The sequence below is a fragment of the Parambassis ranga genome, chromosome 20 (genome assembly GCF_900634625.1).
Source record: "Parambassis ranga chromosome 20, fParRan2.1, whole genome shotgun sequence".
In the NCBI taxonomy this organism is placed as follows: domain Eukaryota; kingdom Metazoa; phylum Chordata; class Actinopteri; family Ambassidae; genus Parambassis; species Parambassis ranga.
In genome coordinates this window covers 214,155-227,263 of record NC_041040.1, presented here as the reverse complement: position 1 = coordinate 227,263, position 13,109 = coordinate 214,155, and the positions used below count along the sequence as shown (strand labels likewise).

The window sequence follows — 13,109 nt, the reverse complement described above, 5'->3', positions numbered from 1 at the left end:
TGAAAACTGACCAATGATACGTGACCTTCATCAATGACAACGAGTTGGGTAGCCAATCTAGTGATGCCATCGCTTTGGTGTATTTACATAGATTGTCCTGCCATCACAAACGGCAGCCTGCTACCAGTGATCTCTCTCACCCCTCTTTAATGAACCGAGGAGAACCATTATGACAGAGAATAGCATACTTAATTCCAGCTCATCTTCAGCGCTGACCCCAGCCGTCCTGCTATGCCTTGGGTCTGTCTGCTCTGCCGACGACGGGTCAAAGTAATTTTGGGCACGTTCATTTCCTGTGGAAAGTGCGAGAGGAGAATGAATGAGAGAATGAGGGGTTGGGAGTTGGTGGGGGGGAGGTTAGGTTGGCTGGGGAAGGGAAGAAGGGAAATGTACAGGTTCGGGTTAGTGGTTATTAGAAGCACATGAAGCAAAATGTTAATTTTGAAACCCACACTGTCGAAGGGCAGTGGCAGCGGCTGCTACCAGATAAGGCAGAGCCAAGATGAGACAGGAGTTCAGAGGCAGAGAGAGAGAGAGAGAGAACTGGGAAGGAGACTGCTGGGCTTCTCAGTGCACCTCTCCACGGCCTGCGGTGCTCTGGGGCCTAATTAGCATGCCGCAAAAGGTCACGGCAGGCAATCTCTTAAATACGACTGCCATATGTTTGCCGTGTTCAAAAGGAACTAATGAGAAAGTCTACAAGCCCAAAAGTACCTGGAATTTCAAAGACAATACCTTCTAAATACTCTGAGGTCAGCGGCCTAGAGGACCAGGCAGGTTTGGAGGAGCAGATCCAAAGGAAAATAACCTGAGCCCATGTCTCATTGACTTCTTATTAGCAATCACTGACCTATGGGTATCAAGTCTGCTCCGCAGAGTTTATGGGAATCGAATGGCTCCGGGGCTCTTTCTATTAAGGGTACACCCCACCAAGCAGCTTTCTTAACCCCAAATCATTCTCATTACAGCCTTGAATATTTCACTCCAATCTAAATTGCTTTACTTGTATTTCTCAGGTTGTGGGGCAAAAAAAATGCACGGTGCATTAAATCATGTTATATATTCCACACAAGGACTGCCTTTATAGACGTCTGAGGGAATCAGCGCTTAGGTGCATAAAAATGTGAGTAAGTGTGTTTGCATAGGAACACCACTGGCTCACTAGGCCACTACACCCAAAAAAAAAAAAAGTTCACTGGGATCCCTTCGTGTCCGTATGAAAAATCTGCATGAGGTTTTCACACCCCGCGCAATGCTCGGATTTAAACAGTCAGACTGAAATACTTATTAAACGAGGAGCAGCCGCATGACTCTTCGATGGCACCATAAACTGACTGTGAAATTCACATGTTAAATCCCTCCACATTGTTAACAGAGAGTTTGAACAATTTCTCCACAAATAGCTCTGAGGTTATGAAACCCTTTTTTCAAATACAAATTTGCATAATGGTGCTAGCTTGGTGAATCGCCTTTTGAATCATAGCTGTGATTTACCTAAATAGTCTGGCTGCCCTCCAATTCATCTCTCTAATGAAAATTTCAATTATCTGTTCTTACATGCACAGTATCAGTAACTAGAGCTGCTCGCCAGCCAGAGATATGTTCTCTCAGAACAGAGACTGAGACATGATAAAAGATTCTAGGAAAGGCTAAAGTGTCACAAACATGGAAAAACCTGCTTTTGGATTTTCCAATGAAGTCAGTGAACTGATCACAGCTGAAGAGATGTACACAGTGCTACATGTCAGTCCTGTAATCAGTGCACTTTTATGTAAACCATGCTGGATTTCAGCAACATTATAAGATATTAGCCTTATAATATATTACCTTAGCCCATCGGCACACCAATAGATTTTATTGTTGTACAGATTTTTATTTTATGTTTTTATTTATTAGGACACAACATAAGGTGTAGAGCAGTTGCATAAAATGAGCAAAACAACAGCCATATGTTGCATAAAATGGATTTCTAAAGCTTAATCATAAACAACATAATGATGCACTTTAAAGCAATATGCTTACATTTATTACATATTTTTATCCTTATAGTAAAAAAAAATAACTGCAATCATGCATTCTCTTTAAATTCAATGTCCATATGTTGACATATATGTTGGTGACCTGCACGGTTTCAGTAGTGGAAAAAGTATTTTACTTAATTATTTATCTTATTACTTGAATAAAGTCTGCATCAAAATGTATACTTGGAACTTGGATACTGAAAATAATGAGTGATCTCTTCAATGTAGCACCTTGGACAATAAATAAATTTTATATAACATATTAGTAGAGTCTATTTAATAAGCTAAATCTGCAAAATAACTAATACATAAAGTTTTAAATATGTTTTGTGGAATAGAAAGTGTCTGTAAAATGTGAACAATTATAAAAAAAAACATGGAAAAACGAGCACTCATAACTGCACTTGAGTACAGTAAAAGTCAGTCGTTGCATTGTACTGCAGCAAAGTCACGTTTTAAATGTCTTTCCAAAGTAAAGTGACTGCAGAGGAATCTACAATCTGCCCTACTGAATGATATGTGACATGAAAGACAAGACAGATGATTGTTGGATTTAACATTATTTGTGTGATTTTTACCTCTTGTGCGTTTAAAAAAGTCATGATAATATTGATAATAATTATTAGCCATGCACAGGAAAAGCTAAATAAACCACATTAAATCAAAAATCTAACATGTGACTCATCCCTGAGAAAACTGGCACGCTCACAACCTTGAACGCATCCTAATTTACCATCCCATTCCTCAAGAGTTCTCCCTGACATACTGAATTATAAGGGGGCATATTCGTATGCCTGATTGGCCTTAAGCCGTGTTTCGGGGGCGTTGTGAGTACACCACACAGACAGCGGATCGGCTTGGTAGCGTAGTAGCGTATGTAAATGCACTCTCCTATGACTCCAGCCCACCACAAGGCATGTAGCCGAGAGTGGGAGTCAAGGCTGATTGTGTCGAGGGTACTTCTAGATAGAGATAGAACACCCACTATACTGTAGCGTTTTTCAAGGCAAAGAGGAAGAAGTTATACGAGGGTTGCTTGTTAGGACAAGCTCGCTTTGGAATGCAGGGACCAGGGGGGCCCCCCAAATGGAAAGAGAGAGGAAGAGAGGAAAGAAAGAGGGAGTGAGAGAAAGGTTAGATCAGGAACACATCTACTGTCAACAAATTTGAGGCTAATGAAGAATGAAGCTTCACCTCTTTCTTTGGCAGGGGCTTGCAGCTCCATTTTTTTTTGGTGAGCTGCAAGGGTGCTATCTGGCCTGTCACCTCGAATTTCTCTCCCCAGCCAAATGGGAGGAATGGAAGGCTCAGAGCTTCCTCCTCCATCAAAGGCTGGGTTTTCTATGCCCACCACAGTAGCTCGCTCTTCTCTCCCTGACAAAAATAAAAAAGAGAAACATGAATTAAAAATAAATAAACATGAAGGGCTGTTACAACAATAAGGGTCAAATACAAAACATATATATTAACAACAACAACAACAAAAAATCCCATTGACAATTTGTGTGCTTCAAAATATTCAAGCGCATCCTCCTCAAATGATACTAAAACACAATTAGGTTAAAATTAAATCAGAATCTTGCAGGAGGAGGAGAAAAAAAAGAGAAGAAGAAGAAATGATTAAAATAATTACAAATTGCGCCCTGACAAGCAAGAGCAAAATTTAGCCCAAAGCCATTTGTCTGTAATTAGTTAATTAATCCTTACACAAATTATGAGCAATAACTCATCAAGCAGGACTCACCCATCAGAAATTCAGCCGACTTGGATTTCTTCTGCTTAGGTTGCTGCAGAGCCTTCTGCTGTAACTTCTGGAGGGAAATTGTTAAATGAATAAATTAGCTGCAGAATGAAGATCATCATTTATGATCCGCAACTAACGCAGTATTTTAAATATGGGACGACACTGAAATGTCATTTAATTTACATCGCCGCTAAAGGGGTCAAGCACTAATTGAACAACAGGAGTGGAAAAGAATTTAATCATAAATAGATAAGAAAAGTTGACATGAATGTGTAATGAAGGTCACATTAAAATACTTCCTCCTTGTTTCTAAAATGAATAGGCAACAACATCCTGGAAAATTATGCATTTTTTTTTTTAACACAAGCTGCATGAGAGTGCACAGACTCGGTGTGCAAATGAGTATACAGGCACACTTCTCATTACTTCCATTCACATGAACTCAACCCAAAATGTCTCGAAGGAGAGAGATGAACAGTATTTAAATAACACTGTGCCAGGTTCAGGGATTTTTCTAAAGCTACAGGATTTATTTATTCTAAACTGCAAAGTAGCACATTTAAAAAGCTATAAGTATACATACTCTACATTATATTATATATATATATATATATATATATATATATATATATATATATATATATATATATATATATATATATATATATATATATTATATAGAGATGCTAAGTCAACAGTATTTTGCCCAGTGTTGTAGGTGGTCTTCACTGACATGAAAGAAAAAATGAAGAAGGGATGCAAGAGTCTGGTTTTCTTTGAAATCAAGAGTATGTGGAACAAACGCTGCACTCCCACATTTCTCTCATTTCTGCGGACAAGCCGAACAATAAGAAAGCTGAAGTAAAAAAAGGCATAAGTAGTTGTTTTTGTTATTGATATGTTTACATACGGATGCACCATATAAAAGAGCTCCGTTGCTCAAAGCGTATGGAGTCTTTCAAGCATCATTTTATGCAGATTTTCAGTGATGAACTGTGCTCATGCCCATGAACAGCATGTATTTGTATACAATATTTAATTTCAAAGGCAAAATCAAGGGGGCAGAATGGGAGAGGGAGGGGGGCACCAAGCTTATTTCGACTCTAAATGACAGAGCAATTAAAATAGCAGAGGACTACTTCCAGACCAATCTGGTAAGAGGAGTTTTTTTGTAAATCTGTTTTTACATTCAACAAGCCCTACAGCAAGACATTCATTTATACCACTGAGATTAATGCTTATCTAATTGTGACTTATTTAAAAACCATTTTCTGTTCGACTGCATGGGTACCAATCATTTTCTCTGACTTCTCTGTACATAGTATGTAGATGAGAGACAGATTTTGGCATTGGTGGCGATTACCTCCCTGTTATTTCTCATTTTATTTTTAAACATTTTATACAGTTTTCTGCAAGACTGCAACATACAGGTGTAGATACAAATAAAAACACATGGCCATGCAGGTGCTGCATGACGTTTGCAGGCATTTATATAATATTATACTTTGAGAATCTGTACTTTGAGAATCTATCCTAATTTCTGCACAATGTCATCATCTTCCTCAAAATCTATCCTATATCTGACTAATACACACAGTGTAGACCTCAGAGTGTATATTTTTCTTCAAGTTTTATGCAGTTTTGTTATTTTTGTGCAGTTTATATCATAACATATTCTCCTCTTAGCATTGGACTCATTCTAAAAGTGTCCATGTTTTGTTATTATGCATAGTATACAGTCATAGCTCCATGTCCAGCAAATGTCAATAAGTCCTCTGATTACTCTAACTGTGTTTTTGCCAGTAAAGAAAATAGCAAACACACAATAGAAAGAGGGAGCACAGTACATAGACCCCAGGCTCAACGCTTTGGGTCATTGTCACTAAAAATCTAATCCACGCAGCCTCACTGTCAAGAGGAGAGAAAAAAGAAAGAGCATGGTTCTCATCTCGCTCAACGAGACCCTGACAGCATCCTCAATCCATACAAGGACTGTTGTTTAATGTGCCATAACTGGACAGAACATGCAGATGCTGCACTTCTAAAATGATAACAGCAATTTAATCCTGAGTGTCATGGAAAGTAACGGGATGTTCAGAAGGCTAAAAATACTCAAGAGCTGTGACAGCAACAGGGTAAACTTGCCCTACGTTGGCTAAATTGTCTTGTAATTTGCCCATAAGGTTGCACATAAATATGTATGCTGTTGCACCAAAATCTAGAGCCAAGACCTTTGGGTCGATTACAACATTTTAGCACACAACATGCTGCACACATAGCAGTACAATGCAATAGTCCTCAATTTCACTCCTTTGTCATCTGAAGGCATCTACACATGTTCACTTAAATCCACCCACTCTTCCTCATTTCACACACAAAATGCTTACTCTGCAGTCAACATGGCAAAAAAAATCACTTAGAACTGGTGACAAAAAAAAGAAATCCTGACTTTTCCCCCCTTTCTTTCTTTTTTAAATGTGATTGTTGTCAAAAGGAATTGAGCACAACAATGCCTTGTTCAGTTCTTGTTGCATTCAAAGGCATAGCTAGAAGGGCTTGGGGAAGACCGCTTGCTGCTAGGGGCTGGTGGGCACAGACCAGCTAGAAAGTGAATTTTGCATACTGTACGGATCATCGCCCAGTTCAGCCCAGTCACATTGAATCTGCCATCAACCAATTGTGCTTCATGAAACCGTCAACCCTCATTTACGTCTGCCTGTTTTCTTCCCCACACAGCTGTAAACAAGGCCCCAGCTTTGAGCTGTCTTCCTCTGTCCGTGTGTGCGCTGCTGCTTGCCAGGGGAGAGGAGACAGCAAAGCCTCGTCTTTACCCAGCGACTTGAAGCTACCATTTCCAGACAAGCACCCTGCGCACAAGCCATAAGAGTCAGGAACAAGGGTGTTTCTGAAAGTGACATGAGATTTAAGAGGTTTCCGCAGAGATCCCTGCATATGTTGCATCTCCCTCCTGCACTCTGATTTGCTCTCAATAAATCCTTGTTTGTGTCTGTTTCCTGCTTATTCTGGGAAGGAATGATACTGACAAGTGGGTAAAATCATCCTGTTAAAATATGAATATGAATATACTACACTATAATGGGACATGACAAAAAATGATGCAAAGGCATGAGAAAGATGAATCAATAAAAACATGAAAGTTTCAAGTTTCTTTTTATCTATAAACATAATAAAAAATGACTCAGTCAATAAAATGTCATAAGAATAATGAAAACATCTACAAAGCATCTTCATTTAAATGACTAAAGATAAGGTTAGCATTTAGTTTCAAAGGCACACAAAGCCAATTCTACCCTTAAAATGTGAAGCCATCGTAATTTATAGAGCAGCTTTATATGTGACCCACCAAACAGTTTCTTCTAAACAACAACCGCGTCAGTTGGTGTAGACAGAAAACATAATTAGTATTCAAGCTTAATTAATCTACTCTGGCCCCCTTTAAGTGAATTAGTCAATTATTTATGCATGTGTGCTCCTTTGATGCTAACAGATTATGTATGTTACTGGGAAAAAAACCTTGAAAAATGACTTTGAAAACTTTCCACCATAAAATGTCACTGCAAGCTTTTGGTACTGGCTTAGAAATGTCAGTGAAGGCCATGAATGTTGAATGGCTATGAAAACATAAACTGCCAAGCATCTGCAAATTCTTATTATTGCCAAATCACCATGCAAAAAAAAAAAAAAAAAAGACGTTGTGAAACAGTGAAACATTGCAATTCAATGTCCGAAATCTAGGGCAAGAGACAAAATAAATCTGCTAAATATGTACTTTTGTGTGTCCTTAATCCGTGGAATGGAAATCTAACACAGGTCGGATCAAGGTCTTTTCTAGGATCATGGGAACTCCTTGGGATTTTCAAGAGCCTTTTTGTTTTTACCCTTGAGAACCAGGCGCTGGCCTCTGCACCCCTCAATCCCCCATTGAGAACCCAGAGGCAGTGCAGCGGAATGCTAAATGTCAATGGTCAGACTGCACCAGCACCTTCAGAGAGAGAGAGAGAGAGACAGAGAGAGACAGACAGAGAGAGAGTTGGAGGTACGAGGCCTGACCTCCCTGTCCTCAGCTATGCTGTTATGAGGCCCAGAAGTGAAACTGTACTCACACTGCCAAAGGTGTCCATCTCTACAAACTGCAAAAGATCATCACAGGCTGACCCCTGATCCCTGAACAATGGCGAGGCCTGGGGAATGTGGTCAAAACAAATACAATAAATGCAAGCTCCCAAACATCTGGATCACACACAAGTCATTGCTTCAATCGAAAACGTTTAATTTGCCGTTTAATTCAAGGTTTGTTGACATCATTAGAACTTCAAATCAACCAAATCCTCCACTGCGAGAGGTGTTACACTATCTCTCTCCTGCTTGTGTGTTTAAAAAACTCTTATCTCTCCAATGCATCTCAGAGAATACAGGGCAATAAACAGCACTTATTATCACAGATAACAAATTATTTGCCCTGATTATTCAAATTGTTTATTCATTTACATCTGATACAATATCGTTTGGTATTTTTATCCTCTTTTTTTTTCCTATGGTAATTCACATGGCTTGCACAAGTTTCTGCTGAAATAGCAAAACAAACCCCAGGCAAAATGTGAAAGATTATCCCATACCATGCGAGCTAGGATGAAATGCTATACTTTTTCACACTGAACACTGCTCCACTGGGTGTGATTGAAAAACATGTAAAGCTATTGAATCTGTGGTTTGTATATGTGAGGGGAAAATGAGTGTTGTAACAAGTGGGCCAATGTTTTTGTAATTGTTTCAAATTACACTCCATGTAATAACTCAGTGAAAGCAGAGCCAGTGTGCGGTCCGTACACATTAACTAGGCAAAAGACCACAGGATATCCATGCACCTTATCACGGCCCGCAAAAAAAAAAAAAAACTTGATTGTGTAAACAACTGTGTCAGAGTAAAACTCTTTTGCTACATTTCCAGCTGTGTCTATGTGTGTCCAATGGTGCTTATCACCAGAAGAAGGATAATACTTTTAGATAAAGAGGTGCTTTGTAGCATTTCCTTTACATGTGTATTTTATTGAATTAAAGACGCCCTAACATTCCTGTTTTTAATTTGCTGAACTATTTTTTGAGGTTACTAAAAGCGATGTGTGTGTGTTTGTGTGTGAATGTTTTACACAGCCTGTAAAACTGTGATGTTGTGAGAAAAATAAGTCCATTAGTTGTTAAAACTGCACACCTCCTGCCAAATACTGACTCCCTATCCAATCCAAATGGAATTGCCAACACTATTGTTAACCACATAAATGACTGAGTCACTTTTTTTTTGTAGCTTGAGGTTCATGCTTTCTGTCAAAAGCCATATGCAAATATATTACAACAAACCCCTACAGAGCACAATGTACTTTCTGGAATTAAGATTAGAATCAATCACAGCAACATGCCTGGAATAAGCAGATGTGGTCATAGCTGTCGATTTCCTGAATTTTGGAGCCGAAAATAGTTCAACTAATAAAGATGTCTCCTTGTGACTTCTTCTAATGTGTGTTCCTAAAATGCAAACCTTTTCAGTTTTAAACCTTGTACACTGTGGATAAATAAAACAAGAACTTTAACGAATAAGGAAGTCTAAACCGGACCTGTGCACCCCTATCTAACATGACATACTACTATTTGACATTGACCTCTGTGTTGTGGCCCTGAGAATGACCATCTCCTCTGTCATCTAGTCAGCTAAGCTCAATCAGCCTTTAATCCAGAATGACAGTGGGATCTGTGTCGCAGGCCACTTCCCCTTTTTCTATGGCATAGTGCGACCTGAAATCTTCGCTTGACATTCTTTTTCTGTTCCACAAGCACGGATCAGGGGTGTAATTCAATAGTCACATGGGGACCGGGCATCGTGCACAGAAGAATATTTTATTTGCTTGTGGACAGAGGCCCCTTTTTTCTTATTGTTTGACAACAGGCAGTCTCCCCTCAAGACACAGAGTTCACACAGCTGACAACAACGGTAGAAAAAGGGCAGAGTCTTTCTGTTTGGCTGGGCAATGGAGACATTTTGCATGCATGTTTACTCTAAATGTACTGTTTGTGCTTTAAAGTGCACTTAGAGTAAGCAGTAAGGTGAACAGCAGTGGAGTAGAGTTTAGTGAAGTCTATCACGAGAATTTTAGGGGTGTTAAAGTTGGATGAAATTGTCGTTGCTCAGGTTCATTTCAAGCTTTTGTTTTGCATGACATGTGATACAACAAATCTACTGCAACTAACACGCACATAATATTGTATACATGTATACTGTATGTTAATAATCATAGGATTAAGAGGTGTGTTACCTTGTGAAGCCCGAATTCTCCCCCTTCATGGTCAGCTACACCTCGGTCGTCAAGGTGATAGTGACGCAGTGCCTCACAACACACATGAACACATGGTGTCAGGTGACCCCCCCACCCTCCTCCTGTTCACTTTCACTGGCCAAATGTGCAAATGTCTGAATCACACATGTATAAAATACATCATTAAGGTCTGTTAGATAAAAAAAAGACTGTTTTATCTTGTTTCAGGCCTGTCTGCCACAGTTTGTGGAAAATTTTCTTCAAAAAACATTAACAGCTATGTTGCCAAGATAAAGTTTCATCTAGCAGATGGCCTTACTGTTTGTGTTTTTTGAAACGATTCAACACTGTTGCATTATTAATGTGGGAGTGTGGCACAGCGCTTCTTCAAAAGGACGTTCACTTATTGTCACGCCAGATCAGAAGATATTAAAACGGCCTACTCTGTCATCTCCATGAGAGGATTACAATCAACTCCACCTGTGCTTAGTTAAGTTAAGTCTCACCATTATGTAGCATATGACAATTCACACAAAAGTTCCCCTCCATGCATTATTTAGAGGCAACTGCAGACAAACATATTTCACAGCAAAAGACAACCAAACAAGCTTTACAGCTGCTGGAAGAATAGGTAAAAAAAATGGCCCATTCATGTTTGGCATGTGGTATATTAACACCAACGTCCCCTTGGAACAGATCATGAGCTACAGCTAATGCTTCCCCAAGAACAAACAGTGAGTCCGTGCTTTATTTATGACTTGCAAAGCTACTGGGCCACTGGTGGCCTTTTCAACTGAGGAAGAGAGATTGCTCATATGTATCAGTAATGAATATCCCTCATTTGTTTTACAACTGTGCAACCAGTGCTTAGTTATATCCACATTTTTTTATGATAGCTGCTGTCAACACTTTCTGTTCATTGCCCTTATTACATAGATGGAAACAATCAGAAGTTAACAAGGCACAATGATTACATCACATTTCAATCAATATACAGCGCATGCAAAGGGGGGTCCTCGCATCACCTATATGTTACAAACCATATATATATTTTTTTTGCTCATTAAGCTGGTTAAATGGAATCTAAATAAGATGCCCACTGATTTGGACCTCCCATTTTCTGGCTAAGCCGTCGTTGATCGTTTATGCGATTAAATATAGACCTAAATCTCCATCTTATCCAATTAATTCTCCGTGCAGGCATGAGAGTGGCTAATGATGTTATCTTACCTAATTAACCTGTATAGGGATTCAACTCCAGGACAGGGGATTGTTCATCCTTCATCCAAGTGTTCATTATTATCATTACAATCATTATCATAAAGGGGCTAACTTATGATGTTGGCCATTCCACCACCATTAATCTAGATTGAGTCTTTTTTTTTTCTTTTTGGGGAGGGGGGGATCCTTTGGGGTCATTTTTAATTATCACTAAAAGGATGGGAATTCTAGTGGAGCTGAATAAGTTGAGTTGTGGTCACAGCAATCACTGGAATCCCATGAGGCCACATCACGTGATGTGATTTGTCTGAGTGTGACTGAGGGGACATTTCCGACTTTGCTGCAGTGTTTAGGGCCCCCACGTCTGGCATGCTCCTCTCACACAGTTCTTCGTCAGCTTTCCAATTGAGTGTCGGCTTCAACCTATTAACGTAGCATACTTGGAGAAGATCAATAGCCCTCATTGGGCCATGTGTCATTACTTAATCGGATATTGATGAGGGTATCGACACGCAACTAATTAATCTCAGGCCCAGTGCTGGCTTTCATATGTTTCTTTAATTATGCACTTCATCTTAGTCCTTACACATCAGCAGGTTGCCGCTTACTGTTTGACAGTGAATAAAAGTTAGCTGTCAAGTCTCATTCTTGCATTATAAGTTTTTTTTTGCCTCTTTTGTTCCATTGAAGTATATAGATTGTGGCAGCAAGTGAAGTGAACAATTAGTCGATTCTGCTGGGGTGTCAAATCAGAGGCTGCATTTTGAAGTTTTGAAGTCTGGCTGGAAAATGCACCTTCAGTTCTGCAGTAGTGAAGAAAGCAGCAAGGCCGATCCTTCAGAACATGTCGGGGACAACAGCGGGGGCCTCGCATGAAGAAGGTTCAAGATACAAATCTGGCTCGGGCCTCTCTCTCTGTGCATGTTAATTGGGGACTTAAATTGACTGAGTGGGTGTTTGTCCCTGTGATAGACTGTCAAACTGTCCATCCATTGACAGCTGGGATAGGCCGAGGCCCTCCACTGACCCTGTACTATAGGACATATAGGAAATTTGGGGGTTAAGGTCAAGGTAAATGTAAAGATAACACATTCCCCAACACAGCTCACATCACAGTACATAGTTGGAGCACATTTTCTATACATTGTCTCCAAGAATTAGCCATGGTTTATCATTACATTGTCAGAGGCTCTTACTCATCTCTGTGCATTGAATGGGCAGAAAGTCTGAATACATTACATGTGTGTCCAGAGAATGCAATGTAACCCCATGTTTATGCATAACCTTTTTATGTGTGAGCTCATATAGAGCTGTATATGTGTGTTTTGTATGCACCTGCATATGTTGTGCATGTGTGTGTGTGTGATCAATAGCTGTGGATCAGCACACTTGTGTACAGATGAGAGAGCACCTGAAGGTGACCCTGACTACTGGCATCACCACGGGGCTCCAATAAGCTGCTCCTCAGCCGCTGCTCTGCAAACCACAAATCTCCAACTTTTAGCCTGCTGCTGTTGGTTTGATTATTGTTTATAGATACAGCCGAGAATTAAAGCATGGCCTGCAGGCAGCATAATTATTTACAGCTGAAAACTCATATCATTACCAGCATGCTCCTAATTGCCAGAAGTAATATCAATGTTAGTTGATTAAACGTATTTTTTTTCATCTTCTGTCTCCATAATGTGCAGAGATTGTTTTCCCTCAGCATATGGGGGGACGGTTTATCTCAATACAGCTGTTCATCTGGCTTGACTTCTTTTTTTTTTTTTTTTCACTCACTGTTCATTCCAAAAT

At 39.6% G+C, this 13,109-nt stretch overlaps 1 protein-coding gene across 1 annotated transcript in view; it reads right to left on the bottom strand.

Moving 5' to 3' along the window:
- ofcc1 (orofacial cleft 1 candidate 1) overlaps positions 1–10,121 on the bottom strand; it is a 67,245-nt gene extending 57,124 nt beyond the window's left edge. Inside the window, exons 1-5 of the mRNA XM_028433384.1 lie at positions 10,092–10,121; positions 7,890–7,967; positions 3,762–3,832; positions 3,216–3,391; positions 189–293 (exon numbers count right to left, since the gene is read on the bottom strand). Coding sequence (XP_028289185.1) covers positions 189–293; positions 3,216–3,391; positions 3,762–3,832; positions 7,890–7,907 — 370 coding nt within the window. The 5' untranslated portion in view covers positions 7,908–7,967; positions 10,092–10,121. The remainder of the gene's footprint in view (positions 1–188; positions 294–3,215; positions 3,392–3,761; positions 3,833–7,889; positions 7,968–10,091) is intronic.
- Positions 10,122–13,109: the final 2,988 nt, after the last annotated feature.